At 41.5% G+C, this 24,167-nt stretch overlaps 1 protein-coding gene across 7 annotated transcripts in view; it reads right to left on the reverse strand.

The window, feature by feature from the left end:
• Window positions 1-493: 493 nt before the first annotated feature.
• The window catches only part of GLT1D1 (glycosyltransferase 1 domain containing 1), a 170,684-nt gene continuing 147,010 nt past the window's right edge, over window positions 494-24,167 (reverse strand). The window contains exon 9 of one of the 7 annotated variants that reach the window (XM_075898464.1): window positions 494-3,829. In XM_075898464.1, the coding sequence (XP_075754579.1) occupies window positions 3,683-3,829 (147 nt within the window). In that variant the 3' untranslated portion in view covers window positions 494-3,682. The remainder of the gene's footprint in view (window positions 3,830-24,167) is intronic. The other 6 variants (XM_075898465.1, XM_075898463.1, XM_075898460.1 and 3 more) reach the window with 6 other exon arrangements.

A 24,167-nucleotide genomic window follows, 5' to 3' on the forward strand; every position in this document is an offset into this window, starting at 1 on the left:
CTCCAGCCTTCCACAAACAGAGGCCAGGGACACCATTTCTACCCCCTGGCTAATAGCACTCCATGGACCCAACCTCCATGACTTTATCTAACTTCTCTTTAAACTTTGTTCTAGTTCTAGCCTTCACAGCCTCCTGCAGCAAGGAGTTCCACAGGTTGACTCTTTGCTTTGTGAAGAAGAACTTTCTGTCATTAGTTTGAAGCCTGCTACCCATTCATTTCCTTTGGTGTCCTCTAGTCCTCCTATTATTGGAACTAATGAAGAACTTTTCTTTATGCACCCTCTCCACACCACTCATGCTTTTATAGACCTCTATCATATCCCCCCTCAGTTTCCTCTTTTCTAAGCTGAGAAGTCCCAGTCTCCTTAGCCTCTCTTCATATGGGACCTGTTCCAAACCCGATATTGTAGTTGCCCTCCCCTCTCCCACCTCCTTTTCCCACTCTCCCCAAGTTCAATAAAGAGAGTTTCTATTTCTGAACACACGTGTCCTTTATTTTGTACATCAGGAAGGGGGGCTAGGGAGGGGTAAGTGGAAGGAGGTGAGGGAGGAATGGGGTACGAGCCCCCGATGAGGAGGACTGGGGTGGCTCTGCGGGCTTCTCGGGGTGGAAGCTCTCCTGAAGCCCCTCGATTGACCCCCCCCCCTCCGGATGGCAGCCTGCAGCAAGTGCAGCCAGGCTGATGGCCAAGTGCTGTGATGTGCCGAGTGTGGGCACTCAGGGCACTCCAAGCCAGGACTGCTTTGCAAGCGGGGAACCCCTGAGAACTGTCTGTCTGGGGTGGGGGTCGGGTCCCTTTAAGCACAGCCCTTGGCTAGCCTGAGGCAGCAGCTCCACACTCTAAGTCCTAATCTGATGCCCTGCCGGCACTGCTTCCGGCCATCCTTAACCTTAGTTCAGGGTCCACTCAGTGTGGACATGCTAGTTTGAATTAGCAAAACGCTAATTCGAACTAATTTTTTAGTCTAGATGCACTAGTTCGAATTAGCTTAGTTCGAATTAGTGTTGAAGTGTAGACATACCCTTCGATTCTGCTGTTTTGTTATTTTTTAAGTTTGGTAAGTCAAAATTAATTTGCAGATTTAAAATCTGTTAATATGCAGTGGCTAGAGGCCATTAAACTCAGAACTCAGGCTGATGTAATTATTTCTCAGCTTCTAGGAGGTGGCTAACTGCTCCCCAAAATAGATTTATACCATAGATTTCCTGGGAACATTGTGATCATCCGGTCTGAATTCATCCAGGCCATAGGACTTCCATCTTTTAATTCCTGCTTCATTTTCAATAGCTCTAGTTACACAACAGCTTTTTTAAAAAAAAAAAAAATCCAGATTTAATTTAAAAACTGCCACTAACAGCAAATCTACCATAATGGATATTCCAATGAGGAATTATTCTTACTGTTCACAATTTTGCACCTTATTTCCTGTCTAAATTTATCTAACACCTACAGACAATGGATCTTATTATACCTTTGTCTTGCAGAATGAAGAGAACTCTCATGAAATTTCTATCTCCTTTTAAGAACTAATAGGCTGTCATCGAGTGATCTCTTTAATCTTTTCTTCGATAAAGAGCTCAGTCTGTATAGCTTAAGTCTTTAGGATTTTTTTTCAATCCCTAGCTCATTCTCATAGTTCTTCTCAGAACTCTCTGCAATTTATCAACATCTTTCCTGAACAGGGAACACCATAATGGGATTCAGTGCTCAAGCAGCAATACAATACTATTACTTTCTACTCCTACTCGACAATTCCCCTATTCATAAATCCAAAGATCATATTGTCCCTTTTGGCCACACGGGGAGCTTATGTTCAGCTAATTATCAGTGGCACTGTTTCCCAGGATACAATCAGCCATCCTGTTAGGGTGTCCTACATTCTTTGCTCCTAGATGTATGTCTTTATATGTGGCTCAACTGCAATGCATTTTGTTTGCATGTGCTCAGTTTACCAAGCAATCTGTATTGTTCCCTCTCAGTGATCTGTGCTCTTCATTATTTACCACTCACCCAATATTTGTGTCATCTGCCAACTTTTACCAGTGATTATTATGTTTGTTTCCAAGTGATTGGTTAAAAATTTTAGCTAAAAACTGAGCCCCTAAGTTGCTCAATTATGACTTCTTGTTTTCAATTTAATTTTGAGACCTATCATTTTAACCATTTTTAATCAATTAACAGATACCATGCTGATTTGGCATCAATCTAATTTATTAATGCAGATGACGTGTGGTACCAAGTCAAATGTCTTACAGAGAGGTATATTAATTCAACACTATTACTTTTATTAACCATACTCATCAAAAAGTGATATAGTTTGACAACTTGTTTTCCATAATCCCATATTGATTAGCATTCATTATATCATCCTCCTTTAATTCTTTATTGAGTTCCATATATTTCCATTATTTTGCTTGGGATTAATGATAGGCTAACAGGCCTTCTGTGAGATGGGTCATTCTGCTTGTCCTTTTAAAATATTGGCAAAACATTAATTTTCATTCATTCCTCTGAAGATTCATTATTGTTCAAAAGCTAATTGAAAATTTGCATAACTGATCCAGAGAACTCCTTAGTCAGTTCTTTTATAAATTTTAGGTACAGTTTATCTGGATCTGCTGATTTTTAAAGATGTCTGACTTTAGATAGCTACTGTTTAATATCACCCTTTGTTACTGTAATTGGAAAATATATAATCATAAAATATTAATAGATCATGTTTTTTCTCAAAATACAGAACAGAAATATTGAACATTTTTGTCTGTAATATTTACCATATACATATAGTAATGAGCCAGTACCTAGAACTATTAAGATTCCTTTTGTTATATAATTTAAAAACCCTTTTTATTTGACTAAACTGCCCACAGATTTCTCTTATGTCTTTCTCCTGAGAGTCACTCATGGCAAAATTACCAAATTACATACCAAATAGTAAATTACATTGTTGCTCTTTATTACAGCCTCCATTCATCTTTTGTAAGAATAATGGCCATCTGTGAGGTCCCCAAAGTTTGGTAATTTTAAGAGGTAGCTGCTGTCTTCCAATAATTCATAAATAAAGTAGAATATGTAGGCAGCAAACAGTGTCTACTATTGATCATGCTAGAAAGCATCAACTTCTATAATGCTCACCAGCTCCAGAGAGTTACATTCTTGATTAAAGTACCAGTCATTTGACTAATTCATGATCCTTCCCCTTTAAAATTTTAGATCACATAGACCCAGCTAACATCCTTACTGTATATATAGCGAGATGAACCCACTCTTACAACATTATGTGTATCATTGACATGTATCCAGATAAATTCAGATTAGAGTATAAATGCCTTAAGCCCTATTAACATTGTCAGGCTAAAACACAGTAACTGGCATTGAATAAGTTCAATGTGGATGAAATCCCCGCCTGTGCATAAAGAAGAGCCCTATTTTGAGGCCCACATGATTGCATACTATGAAGAAATTGACATCCTTGATTTCACTATGCCATCCATGTTGGAGCCAGGATAGTGAGTTGGATGGACCACCGTCTGATGCACTATGTTTGTACAGTGGGCACAGTTTGAGTGGAACAATATATCCATAATGTGTGATTTTTTTCTTTAAAATAATTTGATTACAATTCCATCATTAAAGTGAAACAAAATATGATCAGTTTCCACATTTGATACCCACTGATTCACTGGAGTCTAAGGACAAAATTTTGATAGGCTTCTCTTTCACATTCCCGTGAATGGTGTTTCTTCACATATGCTTTTGCCTGTGTCACAATTTCTCTTTCCAAAGAAGGGTCATTCATCAGACTTTTGGAGAGGTGGACAAACTCCTAAAAAGTTAAAGAAAACATAAATGTTACTTGAGCATCTACTTACCCTGAAATAATCTTGAAACTGAAGCAAAGCAGTTGAGTTTAGAGTGAATGCACCCACTGAGCAGTTCAAGAGCCATTCCTCAGAGTCAAGTACCATATTTTATATGTAAGTACAACTCCATAAATAACAAATACAATTTTTTAAATCTTTTATACAGCCCACTGATGAGAGAACTTAAACCATGGCCAAATCCCTAGAGTGCTAAATCAGACAAAATATGGACAAACAATTTAATGAGACAGAAAAGTGTTTGAACACCAGATACTTCCAGCAATGAAGCATGCCATAGCTGGTTAAGAAGTTACAAATTCAACTAGTTTGCTGGATGAAGGAGAGGTGGTAGCAGACAGTTTTGATCTAGGCTCAACTAGGCATATGCCTGGTTGCTAATGAGGCATCTTTAGCTAATTGCATGCTCTTAATGAGGTCAAGAAAAACACTTCACAAAGATGTCTATAGTATAAAGTAAAGAACACACACTCAGCAACAAATTATCTGTATTGTGCCAGGGCATAGATGCAAGATTGATCCAAGCTAATAAAGAAGAGCTGCACTGTGTGATGCTGGAAGCTAATGACCTGGAATCTAGGCAGCATCTGGCACATAATATCAAACAGCCTGCAAAATGCAGTATATCAAATCCTTTTAGCCCTATGGAACAAGTTACTGAAACTGATAGAACAAGACTTCTTTGGCCAATGCTCTGCCATTCCAGTTTTGGTTTTAGGAAGTGTAGGTACCAAACTAATGAATATGAGAGCTCATGTCACAGTTGGAGGCCTCTAAGTAAACAAATGCACTTTTGCATTGTCTGTCTGATTTTCTGCCATCACAGGACGACTTTCAACATTGAAGCTAGATTACAGAAGTACCTCAAAACCAGTATAGCAATGTGCACTAGTTCAGAAAGGTCAGCACTGGTAGGATCAATATAAAGTGAAGATCATTAGTTACTACACAAATGATGATAAAAATCAGTAATAGACTCCAAGTGGAGTAATAATAGCATTTAGACATGGATGGCATTTTCCTGACAATAAGCTGTCAACTATTAAAGGGAAAATCACTGAGGCCCTCCAGCAAAGAGCTGAAAATACATATTTGATCAACAATTCCTTCATTAGCCAACTCTACTTAAACTCACCCACAAAAAATGGTTATCAAAGAGCTACGGTTGCTGATGTAATTTATATGGTCAATGTGCAAAATATACAACTACAGCATGACCACTGGGAACCGATGCTGAGATATGAAATAATACTGCACATGTTCCAATCACAGCCTTTGATGCTCATTGAGAAGACATGCACATGTTTTTAACATATGGAGCACTGTGGCATGTAGTTTACATAGCCAAAGAAGCATGTATATTAGTGGTGCATATCATAGAATAATAGAAGATTAGGGTTGGAAGAGACCATCTGGGTCATCTAGTCCAACTCTTTGTTCAAAGCAGGACCAACCCCAACTAAATCAGTGGGCAGAGGGCTGCTCCAGCCCTAATGGGCCCCATATGGGACCAGGAGCCCTGGCAGCCCTCTGGGGCTGGAAGCTATGGCAGCCCCAGGAACAGTTAACCATGTAACCAATAGAATTTTTATCTGTTACATGGTTAATTTTTTTTTTATTTTTTACATTCTTAATAATAGACTAAATAAGATGAATTCTCACATGTCAATTTTGTCATTACTGTATATATCCAGTTAGAGTATGGCGTCAATCTTGCATGCTGAGTCACATGGGATGATTGCTATGCTTCGATAGTGCAAACTGGGCCCAGCAATGACAGCAGAAAATGTGTGTATGTCACTTTAGCTGGCCATTACAAGTATTTTCCAACCTTCTGGAATTTTTCAATAGCCATGTCTTGGTTATGTGGTTAATATAAAGTTTACATGAATCACATTAGCAGCTGTAATTCTAAATTAAATGCCCACAAATAACTTTAATTTTTAAAAATATTACCTCTGAAAATGTAACCTGGGTTTGTAGGATGAGGCTTTGCCTGCTGATTACATAATAATACTTACCTCGTCAGGCTACTTGGAAACATTATGTTATAAGTATATAAAGCTTTCTATAGCACCAGCATCTCTCCTTCTACATGCCCCTAAAGGTTACACAAAAGAGCTAAAGAAGAGCTTCCCTACTTGCGGGGTTGGGGGGACTGCATTACTAAGGCTCTCATCCTATAATGACACACAGGAGGGCACTGCACAACTTTAAGATGAGTTCCTCTTCTGCATAAATGCTAAAGATTCATTTGAGGAATTCTTTGTACATTTTTCCTCTGCTCAACATTCTAAAACAGAATGACTAGAGCTTTGCCCCGATACAAAATTTGTATCCACATCCACACACAAAAAAGTGTGGATATAAACCAGATGTCTGCGTATTTACAGGGATTTAAAAGCGACCACTTGTGGAAAAAGTATCTGATTAATTAACAATGGAGCCCTTCATGAACTCAAAGATTCCTACTGATGTGTTCATTTCTTGTAATAGCTGTAGTTGTGAAATCTCTGAATGGAATAAATCTTCCTGAAAAATGCTTTCAAAATTAGAGAATTTATTCTCTTAAGAGGTTCGAATCAGAAGTGGAGATTAACAAATTAAGAGCTATAATCATAATATTATATTAGAGGCATTTAATATATTCTCTTGTAAACCTTCGCCACTTTCCCCATTTTCTGTTGCAGTAGACAGCACCCACATTCTCAGTCACCCAGGATTGTAACCATCTGACTCCTCTTTTTTTTTCTTCTCCCACCATCTCCAAATCCAGCTGCCTTTTTCCCCCTTCAAAACACACAATAAAAATCTGATCTTTCTTGCTCATGTTGTCCATGCCCATAGCCACTCCCATATTGACTACTGCAATTTACAACATTCCAGCTTCCAGGACATGCACATTGCCTATATCAACCCATCCAAAACATGACTGCAAAGATTATTTTCCTTGCTTACTGACCTGATCATGTCAGAGCACCCCCCCCACACACACACACTACACCACACACTTCCCCCTTGCATTCATCTGATGGCAACCCTTAAAATAACAGAGTTCTAACTTCACATTCTCCCCTGCAAAGCATGGCATAATCTGAACCAGCTCTCAAGACTTGTCTCTTGTTGCATTCTCAATTGTTTTTTTCTGTTCTCCCAGTGAGTCTATTCTTAATACTTCATTTCCTTTTTCCACATCCCATCTCTGTGCTCTTTTCCATACTGCCAAGAACACACAGCACCAGGATAAGTGGGGAAAACCTTTAAATGCCTTCTAGTTAGATCGAATCTCTTATGTGATCATAATAAATAATAATTTTCACTCCACTGCATTCCAACTTTAATTTTATGCTCCTGTAGAGGATTTTATTTTGTTTAAAAATAATTTATGTAAATTATACATATCAGAAGCTGCAATGTACCATTGCTTGCTGAGTTGTTCTATTAATATGTGGCTAGAGAGGATAAAAACTTGGAAACATTGTAAATGATAGAAGCAATGAGACACTGCTACAGTGCTAAACTGCCTTTTGCTGCTGATAATTTCAGCATAATATTAAACACAAGTCCAAAGAGGAAAGGGGAAGCAAAGGCAGGAGGGAAAAATAGCAAATGGATAAAGCCAGGGGACTTTAGTTATAGCTGTTGTACTGACTCAGAGTGCAGCTTCAGGCAAGTCACTCACGGTGTGACCTGAAGCTATGGTAAAGATCGGCTTTCATGATGCTGGGTTTTGGACCAGGCTCCTGGAGCATCTAATTTAGAGTCCCTCCATTTTTGGATGCTCAGTAAGGGCCTGATTCTCACGTGTTCTTCTGCAACTCCCCCTGACATCTTCTGGAGCTGCAATTGTTTGGCATCTTTGAAAGTCAGGCCCCAGGTTGCTGAATCTGAGCATCCAAAAAATGAGGCACTTGTAATTAGATGCCACTTCTGAAAATGAAGACCTTAATTTCTATCTACCAAAATAAACCCATGGAAATGTGGGTAAAACAACAATTACCTACCTCATAAATGATATGTGTGTATAGGGTGAAGACTTACTTATAAGTTGAACAAAAATATTGGGGCAAGCACTAGGCTGCTTAGTTTTATAAGTAATGTGATGCATGCCCTGTTTCTGGACACTCAGTATCCCCCTAGGTAATAGTTATCTTCAAAAATGATGTCACTGATATGTTTCTCCCTCAGGCAGATTGCCAAATTAGCTTTCAAGAAAATGCAACAGTACATATCAAATCATTCAGTACCAAATTTTGCAAACATCCCTACAGACCCAGATGTTTTGGAAAGAGGAGCCCTGAAAACACAGCAAATACCAAGCTAAAATCTGTAATTAAACCATTTCAGACTCGGCTGCAGGAGAGGAAAGGGACATGGAATTTAAATAGATCAGTATAAACCCAGGCAAGACAATTTCCAGATATAAAGCTAAATTAACAGTTATAAATAGCAATGCACCTACTAAAATGGCAAAGTGCAGCAGTTGCAGGACAACAGACTGGTAATTCCCAATCATGTTAGGAAAGACAGAAAATATGGCAAAAGACCACCTTGGCTTAACCATAAGATCTTGCATGGTCTAAAAATAAAAAGGGAGTCATATAAAAATGGAAAGTAGGACAAATTACAAAGGATGAATATAGGCAAACAACACAGGAATGCAGGGGCAAGATTAGAAAGGCAAAGGCACAACATGAGCTCAAACTAGTTTTGGGAATAAAGGGAAACAAGAAGACTTTTTATAAATACATTAGAAGAAAGAGGAAGACCAAGGACAGAGTAGGTCCACTGGTCAGTGAGGAGGGAGAAACAGTAACAGGAAACTTGGAAATGGCAGAGATGTTTAATGACTTCTTTGTTTTGGTCTTCACCAAGAAGTCTGAAGGAATGCCTAACATAGTGAATGCTAGTGGGAAGGGGGTAGGTTTAGAAGATAAAATAAAAAAAGAAGTTAAAAATCACCTAGAAACGTTAGGTGCCTGCAAGTCACCAGGGCCTGATGAAATGCATCCTAGAATACTCAAGGAGCTGATAGAGGAGGTATCTGAGCCTCTAGCTATCATCTTTGGAAAATCATGGGAGACACGAGAGATTCCAGAAGACTGGAAAAGGGCAAATATAGTGCCCACCTATAAAAAGGGAAACAAGAACAACCCAGGAAACTACAGACCAGTTAGTTTAACTTCTGTGCCAGGGAAGATAATGGGACAAGTAATTAAGGAAATCATCTGTAAACACTTGGAAGGTGGCAAGGTGATAGGGAACAGCCAGCATGGATTTGTAAAGAACAAATCATGTCAAACCAATCTGATAGCTTTCCTTGATAGGATAACTAGTCTTATAGATAAGGGAGAAGCAGTGGATGTGGTATACCTAGACTTTAGTAAGGCGTTTTATATGGTCTCGCATGATATTCTTATCAATAAACTAGGTAAATACAACTTAGATGGGGCTACTATAAGGTGGATGCATAACTGTCTGGATAATCGTACTCAGAGAGTAGTTATTAATGGTTCACAATCCTGCTGGAAAGGTATAACAAGTGGGGTTCCACAGGGGTCTGTTTTGGGACCGGATCTGTTCAATATTTTCATCAACGATTCAGATATTGGCATAGAAAGTACGCTTATTAAGTTTGCAGATGATACCAAGCTGGGAGTGGTTGCGACTGCTCTGGAGGATAGGGTCATAATTCAAAATGATCTGGACAAATTTGAGAAATGGTCTGACGTAAACATGATGAAGTTTAATAAAGACAAATGCAAAGTGCTCCACTTAGGAAGGAACAATCAGTTTCACACATACAGAATGGGAAGTGACTGTCTAGGAAGGAGTACAGCAGAAAGGGATCTAGGGGTTTTAGTGGACCAAAAGCTGAACATGAGTCAGCAGTGTGATGCTGTGTCAAAAAAAGCAAACATGATTCTGGGATGAATTAACAGGTGTATTGTGAGCAAGACACGAGAAGTCATTCTTCCGCTCTACTCTGCGCTGGTTAGGTCTCATTTGGAGTATTGTGTCCCGATCTGGGCACTGCATTTCAAGAAAGAGGTGGAGAAATTGGAGAGGGTCCAGAGAAGAGCAACAAGAATGATTAAAGGTCTAGAGAACATGACCTATGAAGGAAGGCTGAAAGAATTGGGTTTGTTTAATTTAGAAAAGAATAGATTGAGGGGGGACATGATAGCAGTTTTCAGGTATCTAAAAGGGTGTCATAAGGAGGAGGGAGAAAACTTGTTCAATTTGGCCTCTGAGGATAGAACAAGAAGCAATGGGCTTAAACTGCAGCAAGGGAGGTTTAGGTTGGACATTAGGAAAAAGTTCCTAACTGTCAGGGTGGTCATACACTGGAATAAATTGCCCAGGGAGGTTGTGGAATCCCCATCTCTGGAGATATTTAAGAGTAGGTTAGATAAATGTCTATCAGGGATGGTCTAGACAGTATTTGGTCCTGCCGTGAGGGCAGGGGACTGGACTCGATGACCTCTCGAGATCCCTTCTAGTTCTAGGAGTCTATGATTCTATGATCATTGCTTAAACAGCAAACTGCTCTGTTCAATATTATCCTGAAAGCTAACGAAAGTCCTCAAGACTAGAAGCATAGTCTAAGGGCTAAATCCTGGCCATGTCATCATAGCACCTTACAATGGGATGGCATACCCCCACATTGCCACAGCAAGACAACTTACTATGAATGTGCTCCTGCCTGTAGGTCCACGAATTGATTGCCTCCCTTACACAGTTAATATTACTAATTCCAGTTGCTCCCTAATAGCAAGAACTTCTGTTTTGACTGGGGCGAAAAAGGTTTACGTACTCTCTCCCCCAGCCCACCTTTGCGATTCTTCACAGATGCTGGACATTCTGTAACCCTAAAGCTTAGTCTGCTGAATAATGGTGCACGTCTTCCATTTGAATATGCTTTGTGATTATTTATGACCCAAACAGGGCCCACGACTCCTTTATTTCTTAGTTATCAGTTTTCCTTTTGGGTCACATTAACTCAGTGTCACATATTCCATAAACTTGCAAATTTGAGTAATGGCAAGAATAAAACATGGCTTTAAAATGAGGAGTGTAACTCAAGAATCAAGGGCAACATGTTTCATGACTTTTCACTTTTATGGTAACAGCTGCGTCCAGCTGGCTATTTCTTTTTTTGTCTATGTACATGGTCATGAGGGCTCAGAATATCTACCAACAATTAATTATAATGAGTATAATTAGGCAAGAAAAGTTGCCTGATTTCTTTGTAAGCCAGAAAACATCACTTTTTTCCTCACTAAAAAAGGAAAGTTTGTACTTAAAATTATTATTTTCTCATATATCATATAAAACTCATTTTATTTAGTTTCCTGACATAAAAACTGAAATATCCACAAGACTGATTCATGTCCAATAACCAAGCCCCCACAGTATCTAGCTTGCCCCTTTTCATAGTTAGTATTTGGGGGGGAAGGAAATAAAACTGCAATATTTTTAACACTATAGATCTAGATTCAAATACACAAATTTGCTACATCTGCTGCTTATCCTGGGCCAGGGGTTCTCAAACTTTGTGATATCGCGACCCCCCCTTTAAGTTGCTCGCAACCCCCCAGGGGGTCAGGACTCACAGTTTGAGAAACGCGGTCCTAGGCAATGGAGCAATAAAAGAATAAGTCTAATGTATCAGTCAAACAGAGTGTTCTTCTAGAGCTCAAAAGTCAGTGCTGAGGAGTGTAAAGGAGGATACCTTCTGAGGAAAAGAAGGATAAAAGAGAGGCTTATCTGAAAGAGAAAGCTAATTGCTGAAAGAGTTAGGACCCTGCAGTAGTATGAAAACACCCTTATTAGTATGTGGAACCTCCAAACACTTCAATAAAGCCATTCAGATTGCACCATAATATTTTATGTAGTGAGGAAAATATATTAATTGTAAAGAAATAATAAAATTAGATCCAATTATACTTACTATCCACCAGCTAATTGTAGACAGGGAAAGAATGATCTAGGACAGGGCTATTCAACTTTGGAAGCCCCAGAGGCCACAATGATACTCATAGCACATGCCCAGGGCTGCAACTTAATTGTGGTTGCATATACCTCCAAATATACATGCAAATATTTGCAAATAGCTTTTTTTCATACTGATGGGCATGAATACAAATATTAAGGCAAGACTAAACAACACACAGGGCCAATTTAAGTCAGTTCTGCTGATATTAATAAAATGCAATATTTACCTGATTTCCATTCATATGACAGCACTTTTAATGAGCAATGACAGTCCAGGAATTTAACTATTAAAACAGAAGACCATTACACTGACTACTTTTTTGTTTTGGCTCCCACCTGGCTCTACACTGCAGGCCACAAACAAACGGGCCATGGGTTGCATGTGGCCCACGGGCTGCATGAGGCCCACGGGCCGCATGTTGAGTACTGCTGATGTAGGATACTGCTTAAAGCAAACACCAGCAGGAATGTGTCTGTGGGTTGACCTGCATTGCAAATAAACTTTAGTTTATTAAAATCTGGACAATTCAGATAATGTAGTTAACAGAAAGCAAATAGTGGCTTCTATCTCCTGAATAATCTGAATTAGAGTTAGACAGAGGTGTAACTACATGTAAACCAAAAGACTAGCTCTGAACAGTTGGTTCTGAAAGACATCTAATTTAGGAACAAACTGAGGTTATTGTGGGATATATTTTACCAAATACAGTAAAACCTGTGTTATCCGGCACGCTCGGGGATTAGAACATTCTGGTTATCTAAAAATTCTGGTTATCTGAGGGTCCCATCAACCTAGGAAAAACCAATGGACAATAACAGTAAAACTCAAGTTTTTAATATTGGTAGTTTTGAAGTGTGAGGCAGTTGGTCTCACATTTCTATTTTGAGTTAAAGATGATTAGTACTTCTTAAATAAAAAATTGTTAAGCCAATCATGGTAAACCAAGCCAGGCCTGTGCGCCTGAAGAGGTGCCAGTGTTGTGGCTGGGGACAATGCTGGTTAACAAAGTTTTCTGGTTAACAGAGTGCTGGATAACAAAGATTTCACTGTACTTAAGATGTGAAGTAATCAGAAGAGAAATGTAAAAAACACATTGCTTTCCAGCACACAAGGTTGGCCTGCCTCTACTGTCATGCCAATTCCTCTAAGATAGACATTTTCTAGACTTTTCTAGAAGGAAAGTTAAAAATAGTGTAATAGGTAACTGTAACTGTTGTTACCCTGTTACACTATTTATATACAGGCAGTCCCCGGGTTACGTACAAGATAGGGACTGTAGGTTTGTTCTTAAGTTGAATTTGTATGTAAGTCGGAACTGGTACATATTGTAGGGGAAACTCTAGCCAAACATTTCTCCAGAGCTCAGTTTTATTCTCCCACACCTCACTTCCCTCAGTCCTTTATTCTCAAGCTGAGGTGTCTGCTGAGAAAAGCCGCTTCGCGTCTCCCTGGTTTGCTGCGGGGGGCGCTAGCTTCGCGTCTCCCTGGTCTGCTGGGGGGAAGCAGCTAGTGCGGGGTTGCCTCACCCTGTTTGTAAGTAGGGATCCGATGTAAGTCGGATCCATGTAACCCGGGGACTGCCTGTACTTAGCTTTATACTGCAGAGCCCACAGTGAAGCCTCCTGAGAGCAGCACCACTAGCTGTAGCACATAGGGAGAATTCATGGGAGCGGAGGCAGCAGCTCTTGCTCACTTAGCTCCCAGAAAGGAGGCTTCACTGCCCTGCTGCAGTGAAGCTGATACCATTGCAATGACTGACACCATTAACTGATACGTATCCACTTATTGGTTAAATGGTTAGTTGTTTACATCCTATTCCAGATTACTGTACCCCTTTCAGGAGTTGGATTTATCTTGTGTATCCCAAATTCTACCTCACTTAAAAATGACTTGCTTATAAAATCAGACATAAAAATACACAAATGTCACAGCACACCATTACTGAAAGATTGCGTCCATTCTCATTCTTTTGTAAGAAATTTTAGTTTGTGCTGACTTTGCTAGTGCTTTTTATGTAGCCTGTTGTAAAAATCAGCAAACGTATACCCCCGGTCAAGTACCAGTGCTCTAAGAGCAGACTATGCAAAGTGCTATAAAATGTATTACTGCCATTTCTAACAATACAAAGAGGTTTTAGCAATTGCTTGAAATGAGAAATGTTTCCTGAACTCTTTGTTCTGTTATCCCTCTCTTGATCATGTGTTACATATGGAGGTTTGGAAAACTGTATTTGACACACATTGGTGGTGTCAAGGAATATGGGATAATCATAAAACACTTTCCCTTCAACACCTAGTGAAACTGAAAGATTTAGTGAAAGTCAGTGGCATTCTGGCAGACACTGCAGGTGACAATTATCACCAACAACCTCCTGGTGGAATCCTGGTATTAACATTAAAACAAACCTTTTTCTGACCCATTTGTAAACTTTGATACTTTATACATGATTTGAAACCAAAGCACTTTTAAAAGGAGCTTTATTAAATATAATACAATTGCTGGTGTACAGAGAAAGAAAAGTGATTATTTCACTTTTCAAGATAGAGCACCTGCACAAACATTAATTATCCCAATGCAAATATTATTTAGGATGATGTTAGTTAATATGGTAATGTAAGTTAACACCTTTACTTGGTAGGCACTCAGGGTATGTCTAGATTACATCCCTTTTCTTGAAAAAGGAATGTACATTACACACTGCAAAATTGCAAATGAAGCTGGGATTTAAATTTCCTGCACTTCATTTGCATAATGGGAGCCATAGGGGTTTTTTTTTCCCGAAAAGGGGCTTTTCGAAAGAAAAACGGCTGTTTAGATGGGGATCGTTCAAAAATAAAACCCTTTTTCAAAGATACTGTACTCCTGAAAAAATGAGTATAGGATCTTTCAAAAAAGGGTTTATTTTCGAACAATCACCATCTAAACAGTCGTTTTTCTTTTGAATAGCCCCTTTTTGAAAAAAAGAAGTTACTCACCTTGTGCAGTAATGATGGTTTTTCGAGATGTGTGTCCCTGTGGGTGCTCCACTCTAGGTGTTGGGCTCGTCCCACACCACAGACCGGAGAGTCATCAGCAGTCCAGCCGGACCGCGCATGCGTGAGAGGTGTCTCGCGCCATTCATGCCGAAGCTGAATGCACACAGTCTGGCTCTTGCCAATTCCTCCTAAGTGGAGATATCTGAAATACATAAGGAAAGACTCTGAAGCGAGGAGGAGGGCGGGTTGTGGAGTACCCACGGAGACACACATCTCGAAGAACCATTGTTACTGCACAAGGTGAGTAACGTCTTCTTCTTCTTCGAGTGGTGTCCCCGTGAGTGCTCCACTCTAGGTGACTTCAGAGCAGTAGTCTGGCCTATGGAGGCGGGTATTGGAGTTATGATCTTTTTGCTGTGGACAAAACTGTGGAAGCAACTGCTGAGTCATGCATAGAAGTGTTGATAGCGTAATGTTTCGTGAACGTGAAGTTGGATGATCATGTGTCTGCATGGCAGATGTCTGCTTAGGAGACCCCCTTAAGAAACGCTGTAGAAGTTACTATCGCTCTGCTTGAATGTGCTCTCAGGGCACGAGGTTTTTTTTAAATTTCATAACGAGTAGCAGCATAAAATACAGGAGACAATAAGTTTCAAAATGCACTGCGCTGTCAGAGGTTGGCCCTTAGAGGCTCTGCAGTGGATAGTAGCAGGCACTGGGATTTACGGAAAGCTCGTGTTCTGTCCAAGTAGTACGCCAGAACTTCATGGATATTCAGGGTTTGTAGACGAGATTCCTGGATAGAGGAATGTGGCTTAGGGTGAAAGGTTGGGAGAACTATAGGCTCGTTAATGTGAAATTCTGAATTCACCTTGGGGAGGTAGCACGGATGGGGGCGTAGTATCACCCCCTTGTTGGTGAAAAGTGTATATGGTGGTGTGGCTGAGAGGGCAGACAGCTCATCCACCCTTAGCGCAGAAGTAATAGCCAGAAGGAAGGTGACCTTCATCATGAGTGTGGGCAGATTCGATGTCACCATTGACTCAAAAGGGGGGACACATTAGTGCATCTAAAACTAATTCCAAATCCCACAGGTCCGGAGGTTCCCTGTGCGGGGGGTATAAGTCTGTGAGTCCCTTTAAGAACCTCTTGGTCATTGGGTGGGAGAATAGTGAGTAACCTCCTATGGGGAGCCGAAAGGCAGAGATCACCGCAAGGTGAACTTTAATAGAAGAAAGCATTAAACCTGATTGTTGTAATTGCAGGGCATAGTCGAGGATAAGCTGGATGGGAAGCGAACTGGAATCAAGGTTGTTGGCATAGAACCAGGACTGGAAACGGCTCCATTAGTATAGGTAGGTAGTATGTGTGGAATCTCTTCTACTCTGCATCAGCACATGCTTGACCTTCTGGGAACAGGTAATTTCTGTTTGCCGGAACCAGCTAGGAGCCAAGCCATTAGGTGCATGCGGTGGATTTGTGGGTGTATGAGCCTCTCTTGCTGCTGTGTCAGAAGGTCATGTCGGTCTAGTAAGTGGTATGGGGACATCCGGAGGAGAAATGGGAGCCATGTCTGGGGCCAGAAGGGAGCTATGAGAATGACCCTAGTGTTATCTCTGCCTATTTTCTCCAAGACTTTGGGAATCAGTGGAATCAGAGGAAAAGCGAACAGCAAGTGATGACTCCAATCTATTAGGAAAGCGTCTCGGAGAGATTTCAGTCCGAGGCTCCCTCTGGAGCAGTAAGAGGGGCACTTTGTATTATGATATGTTGCAAATAGATCTATAGCGGGACATCCCCACCTCCGGAAGATGTGCTGTGTTACCTTGGAATTCAATTGCCATTCGTATTGATGGACTAGGTGCCTGCTGAGAGTATTGGCCATGACATTGTCCTTGCCCGGCAAGTATGTCGCAATAATGGAAATGTTGTGGCAGATAAGCAGTTCCATAAATGGGCAGCCTCTGCACAAAGGGATCGTGAGTGGGCTCCGCCTTGACTGTTAATGTAGTATACTGCTGTCATGTTGTCGGAGAGAACTTATATAGAGCATCCCTGAATACTGGGTAGGAAATGCTTGCAGACATTGGCTACCGCTCTCAGTTTGAGGAAATTGATGTGTTGGAGGGAGTCCTAAGCAGACCATCGGCCCTGAATTTGGTATTCTCCAAGGTGGGCTCCTCAAACCATTAAGGATACATCTGTTGTGATCAGCACCATGGGCTGTGGGCGACAAAAAGGAACGCTGGCGAGCATGTTTGTGGGGGTACTCTACCATGTTAGGGAGCCTCGTACTGTAGCAGGGACGGACATTGTTCTGTGAAGATCGTGATTGCCCAGTAGGTAAATTGAAGCTAACCAATGCTGGAGGCATCTGAGGTGTAACCTTGCATGCTGCACCACATGTGTGGTGGTGGCCATATGACCCATGAGCCTCAAGCATGTAAGTATCAAGGTCTTGGGGCTTGTGGAAAGTATCTGTATGAAATCTTGAATTACCTGGAATCTGGATAGGGGCAGGTATGCCCTGGCCATGGTGGAATCCACTTGTGCCCCAATGAACTCAAGGGATTCCTGTGGAGTCGTGGAAGATTTCGCAAAATTATGAGCCCAAGAGCATTGAATAGAGCTTGTGTCTTGTTGATCGCATATGAAGCCTCCTCCAAAGAAGGGGCCTTGATTAGGCAATCATCCAGATATGGGAATATTATGATGCCCTGTCGGCGTAGATAAGTGGCCAATACCACTAACGTCTTTGAGAAGACTCTAGGCGCTGATGTTCGTCGCACACCAGGAACCTGAAGAAACATCTGTGAGCAGACTATACTTTCACGTGATGTATAGTCACTTGAAAGTAGGTTTCCTGTAAGTCGAGGGACGCAAACCAGTTCCCTGCATTGAGCACTGGAATTATGGAGGCTAATGTCACCATTCTGAACCTTTCGCAGCTATCGATTGAGTCGTCGGAGGTTCAAGATTGGTCCCCACCCTCCTGATTTCTTCTGGGTAAGGAAATACCAGGAATAAACTCCCTTGCCCCAGAACTGTTTGGGCACCCTCTCAATGACACCGATTGCGAGTAGGAGGAGAACCTCTCTTTGTAAGAGAGGCTCGTGAGAGAGGTCCCTGAAGAAGGACGAGGAAGGGGGGAAGGGTGAGGGTAGAGAAGCAAATGGGATTGTATAGCCCGATGTGATTACCTTGCGTACCCATCTGTCGGTAGTGATGGCAAACCACCGATGTTGGTATGGTCTCAATCAATGATGACACAGTTTGTGTGAGTCGTGTGGATGGTATGCTAAAGGGATGGTTTGCAGTCCCCCAACCAAGCCATCAAACAGACTGCCAGTTATTTTGCTGGTTAGGTGCCCTGTTGTTTTGGGGTCATCACTTGTGCTGTCGTTGACGAGGTCATTGCTGGTCGTATTGCTTGTATTGAGACGTCGCACATGAAAAAGGCCTCTGGTGATAATAAGGCGTATGTTACCGACATCGGAAAGGTGGCATATACATCCCAAGCATCCTGAGTGTGGTCCTTGAGTCCTTGCCTGAATAGAGTACCTGGTCAGTCTTCTCAGGGACTAAACTTTGCCTGTCGAAGGGCAGGTCTTCTACTTTTGACTGTAGCTCCTTTGGAACTGCAGCCAGTTGGAGCCAGGACGCTCTGCGCATCACAACTGATGTGAAGATAGTTCTTGCAGCTGAGTCAGCAATGTCCAACGCTATCTGAAACGCCGTCCTCAACACAGAGTAGCCCTCTTGTACCACGGATTTTAAGATTTCATGTTTGCTTTCGGGCAGGTACTCTAATAATGGTGTTAATTTGGTATAGTTATCAAAATTATGGTTAGAAAGGAGGGTGGCGTAATTTGCCATTCTTAAAGTTAGTGTGGCTGATGAATAAACCTTCCTACCAAATAGATCTAGGCGCTTGCCTTCTTTGTCTCCTGAAGTGGTTTTATGTTGGGGTGCATTTGCCCTCTGCTGCCCTGCGTCCACTACCAGAGAGTTAGATTGTGGGTGCGTAAATAAAAATTCCATGTCTATAGAGGGAATGAAGTATTTCTTATCTGCCCACTTGTTAGTTGCAAGGGCTGAGACAGGTGTCTGCCATATTTCATCGACTACCTCAAATATTGCGTCATCCAAAGGTAGTGTCACTTTTGATATCTGAAATGGTTGTAAATGTTTAAGAAGTCTGTGCTGTTTTTGCGGGACTTGGGTTAGATGTACTTCCTGTAAGTCTGCCACATGCCTGAAGAGGTCTTGAAATTGATGGGCATCGTCAGTGGGTGAAGAATCTGGGGATAAGGATGACTGGTAAGTGGGAGATTCCCCTTGTGGCTGGTCCTGTTCCGATACGTGACCTGTGTCCGGGCAAGGGTGATGAGGTATGGAAGGCACGTCCCCAGTGGGGATAGGTGGTCCTGTGATGGTGGATGTAGCAGTCAAGCTGATGGTATCATGGGAAACATGACTGTGGTGATAGTGAGGCGGTCTTGAGCGTCGTTCTGAATAAGGGCAACGGTGATCATAGCAATGGTGCTCATAGCAGTGCCTCTAATAACTTCTATCAGGAGAATACCTTGGGGAATATAACCTCGTAGAATGGTGATAACGAAAATAAGATAAAAAAAATGTGATCTTGGTGAACGTGATCTGGCTCTTGAATGCCTTGGAGATCGTACGGTTCTGTGCCGGTAACAGCGCTGAGGAGATGGGGAATAACGCAGGGAGTTGCGATGATGATGTATAATGGCCTCTGACCTTAGTGAATGTGGTGAGGAAGGCTTAGGCAACGGGAGAGGAAGGCTTAGGCAAAAAAGGCACCAGTGGCAGGCTAAGAGAAAGAATGATAATTCTCCTGGAGTTGCGTATTGCCTTAGACGGTGCTAGTGAAGAGTGGTGATGTTAGGGGCGCTTCTGGCTTCAGCTATATCAGCGGCACTGGCGATGTCCGTGCCAATGGAGGCGCAAGCATGCTCAGCGCCATGGATGGTGCCATGCTCGGCGCGGTTTGGTGAATCAGTGCTGGCAAATCTGGTGCCAGGGCGGTTGTCGGCGCCAACTTCAACATCAGCATTGAGATCGTTTTCGGTGCCAGCACAGACAACCTTCTTGGTGCTGCTGCCGGTGCCAACTCTGCTCTAGGTGCCGGAGGTGTCATTTGCGCCTGTTTGCGTGAAGGACCAGCACTCAGTGCTGATGTGCTACACGCAGCTTTATGCTGATCTGCATGATAGGGGACGCCCGTCCCCGAAGTGCCCGGCTTTTCCCCCACTCATAAGAACATAAGAATGGCCGTTCTGGGTCAGACCAAAGATCCATCTAGCCCAGTAGCCTGTCTGCCGACAGTGGCCAATGCGAGGTGCCCCGGAGGGGGTGGACTGAAGACAATGATGAAGCGATTTGTCTCGCGCCATCCATCTCCAGCCTCTGACAAACAGAGGCCAGAAACACCATTCCTACCCTCTGGCTAATAGCCTTTTATGGACCTAACCTCCATGAATTTATCTAGCTTCTCTTTAAACTCTGTTATAGTTCTAGGCTTTGTACCCTCCTCTGGCAAGGACTTCCACAGGTTGACTACACGCTGTGTGAAGAAGAACTTTCGCTTATTAGTTTTAAACCTGCTATCCATTAGTTTCATTTGGTGTCCTCTAGTCCTTATATTATGGGAACAAATGAATACCTTTTATTTATTCACTCTCCACACCACTCATGATTTTATAGACCTCTATCATATCCCCCCTCAGTCTCCTCTTTTCCAAACTGAAAAGTCCCAGTCGCTTTAGCCTCTCCTCATATGGGATCTGTTCCAAACCCCTGATCATTTTAGTTGCCCTTTTCTGAACCCTTTCCAAGGCCAAAATATCTTTTTTGAGGTGGGGAGACCACATCTGTGCACAGTATTCAAGATGTGGGTGTACCATAGTTTTATACAGGGGCAATAAGATATTCTGTGTCTTATTTTCTATCCCTTGCTTAATAATTCCTAACATTCTATTTGCCTTTTTGACCGCTGCAGCACACTGAGTGGACGTTTTCAGAGAACTATCCACAATAACTCCAAGATCTCTTTCCTGATTTGTTGTAGCCAAATTAGCCCCCATCCTATTATATGTATACTTGGGGTTATTTTTTCCAACGTGCATTACTTTACACTTCTCCACATTAAACTTCATTTGCTATTTTGTTGCCCAATCACTCAGTTTGGTGAGATCTTTCTGAAGTTCTTCACAGTCTGTTTCTGTCTTGACTATCTTAAACAGTTTAGTATCATCCACGAACTTTACTACCTCACTGCTTGCCCCTTTCTCTAGATCATTTATGAATAAGTTGAATATGATTGGTCCTAGGACTGACCCTTGGGGGACACCTCTCAATTCTGAAAATTTACCATTTATTCCTACCCTTGTTTCCTGTCTTTTAACCAGTTCTCAATCCATGAAAGGACCTTCCCTCTTATCCCATGACAATGTAATTTACGCAAGAGCCTTTGGAGAGGGACTCTGTCAAAGGCTTTCTGAAAATATAAGTATACTATATCTACTGGATCCCCCTTGTCCACATTTGTTAATCCCTTCAAAGAACTCTAATAAATTAGTAAGACATTATTTCCCTTTACAGAAGCCATGATGACTTTTGCCCAACAAATTATGTTCTTCTACGTTCCTAACAATTTTATTCTTAACTATTGTTTCGAATAATTTGCCCGATACCGACATTAGACTTATTGGTCTGTAATTGCCGGGATCACCTCTAGAGCCCTTTTTAAATATTGGTGTCATGTTAGCTATCTTCCAGTCAGTAGGTACGGAAGCTGATTTAAGAGAGAGGATACAAACCACAGTTAATAGTTCTGCAATTTCCCATTTGAGTTCTTTTAGAACCCTTGGGTGAATGCCATCCGGTCCCAGTGATTTGTTCACGTTACGTTTTTCTATTTGTTCCAAAACCTCCTCTAATGACACTTCAATCCAGGACAGTTCCTCAGATTCATCTCCCACAAAGGACGATGCAGGTTTGGGAATCTCCCCAACATCCTCAGTCGAGAAGACTGATGCAAAGAAATCATTTAGCTTCTCTGCAATGGCTTTATCGTCCTTGATTGCTCCTTTTGTATCTCGATTGTCTAGGGGACCCACTGGCTTTTTAGCAGGCTTCCTGCTTCTAATGTACTTAAAAATATTTTGCTATTGTTTTGGAAGTTTTTGGCTAGCTGTTCCTCAAAATCAGTTTTACAGTTTTACACTTAATTTGACAGTGTTTATGTTCCTTTCTATTTATCTCACTGGGATTGGACTTCTATTTCTTGAAAGATGCCTTTTTGTCCCTCATTGCTTCTTTTACTTGGTAGTTAAGACTCGTCCGTTTAAACGGAGTGTGACGGGGTGGCGAAGACCTTCTTTTAGGCGCACTTGGGGTGGCCTGATGCCTGTCCAATGCCGGAATGTCTAGGGGCCGTGAGGCATCAGGTTCGGCTGGTTGCAAGACCTTGCTAAATAGCAGCATTTTGAGCCACATTTCGCGATCTCGTCTGGCTTGTGCCGTGAGTTTGGCACAGTGCTGACATTTTAAAGGGATATGGCCCTTACCTAAGCACTTGAAACATCGCGAATGCCTGTCCGAGGCGGGCATTGCGTCCTGATATGTAGCACATTTTTTTAAGCCAGGGGATCCTGGCATGTTGTGTTCTGAGGAGCGACTACGCAGAAGTTAACTATGACGATAATGTTTTGGTTTGGGTTTTTTTTGTTTACTATTAAACTGTTTAGAATAACTAAGACTAAAGAACTATAACAGTGAGACCTACTGAACTAACTATAACTTCAACTTTTCTGTCAGAATGCAGGAGAAGAAAAAGAGCTCCGTCTGCAGCCGTAGATGGTCAGGAGGAACTGGCAGGAGCCGGACCACGTGCACTCAGAGTCGGTGCGAATGGCACGATACGCCTGCCATGCATGAGTGGTCTGGCTGGACCACTGCTCATGACTCTCCAGTTTGCGGCGCAGGACAAGCCCGACACCTAGAGTGGAGCACCCACGGGGACAACACTCGAAGAAGAACCACGGCGCACAGGAAATTTAAATACTGGCTTCATTTGCCATTTCAAAGTGTCTTATTTACATCCCTTTTTTGAGAAAAGAAATGTAGTTTAGATACAGCCTAAGGGATGTAGAAGAACAGTATCAGAATAAAAAGGAATCACTAATATTAGAGGCAACATTTAAGGGGCTGAGGGGGAACACCGCAAGGGATGATACTGACAGGAATTGAGAAGTACAGAATTCTAGAAATACTGGCATCATATTTACTGTCTCTCTCTCTCTGTACTGATACAGCAAAACATTTAAGCTAATAATAGCTGAATTCAGCTTAACGTTTTTGAAGTTTTGCTATAACTTTAAGGTTTTTAGGTGAAGGAGTCAGTGCTTAGGTATGCTGTGTGTCTTCATTAATTTAACCTTGACGCTTTGGATCATAGGCCCTGATCCTGCAAAGACTTATACATGCACTTGTGGCCTTCCTGCTATTTTTCAATATCAGGTAGGCCATCACCATTATGAGTTTCAGTATTGGGCACCAATCCTGCAACTACACCCAAGCAGATGGACGCCTGAGCCTCTGTGAAATCCCACTGTAGTCAATGAGGCTCCATGTAGTTGCAGAATCAAGGTTTAAATATATAAATAGGTTTATCTGAGAACAGTTTGACAGCTCTGCCACCCAGAGAGTAATTAAAAAACCACAAAGGAAAACAAATTACCGTAATTAAAAAAAGATTTGGTTGTAAAAAACCATAGGGAACAATGTGAATTTTCCAGAGAGACAAATGTTACTGGAAATAATTTTTTCAGTTAAAAAACAAATGAAAATAAAAGGAATCCCTCTTCCAAGACTATGCTTAATAGCATGCATTAATCACACATGTACTGCAAAGTTGGTAAATATAATGCATTTCCGCTTTGCAAAATGAACAAATATTTTGTTCAAGGAAGTTTCATTTGGGGTTAGACAAAAATCTGTGCCATGTTTAGCTCGTGATTGGTATTGCATAAACTATGGTTTATATAGTAAACAAATTGATTCATTCCCCTGTGCAAGATCCCAAAACCATCTAATTATCTTAACTGGCATATTGTCTAACATGAAAAAAAAATCCTTTTCACATAGAGTAGGCACATGAACACTTTGAAAACTGTGGAAAATTAGACACCACTCTCTACAGAAAACCCACTGACTCATACAGTTACCTACATGCATCCAGCTCCCATCCAGAACACACCACACGATCCATCGTCTATA

Source organism: Pelodiscus sinensis, chromosome 15, assembly GCF_049634645.1.
Source record: "Pelodiscus sinensis isolate JC-2024 chromosome 15, ASM4963464v1, whole genome shotgun sequence".
In the NCBI taxonomy this organism is placed as follows: Eukaryota; Metazoa; Chordata; order Testudines; family Trionychidae; genus Pelodiscus; species Pelodiscus sinensis.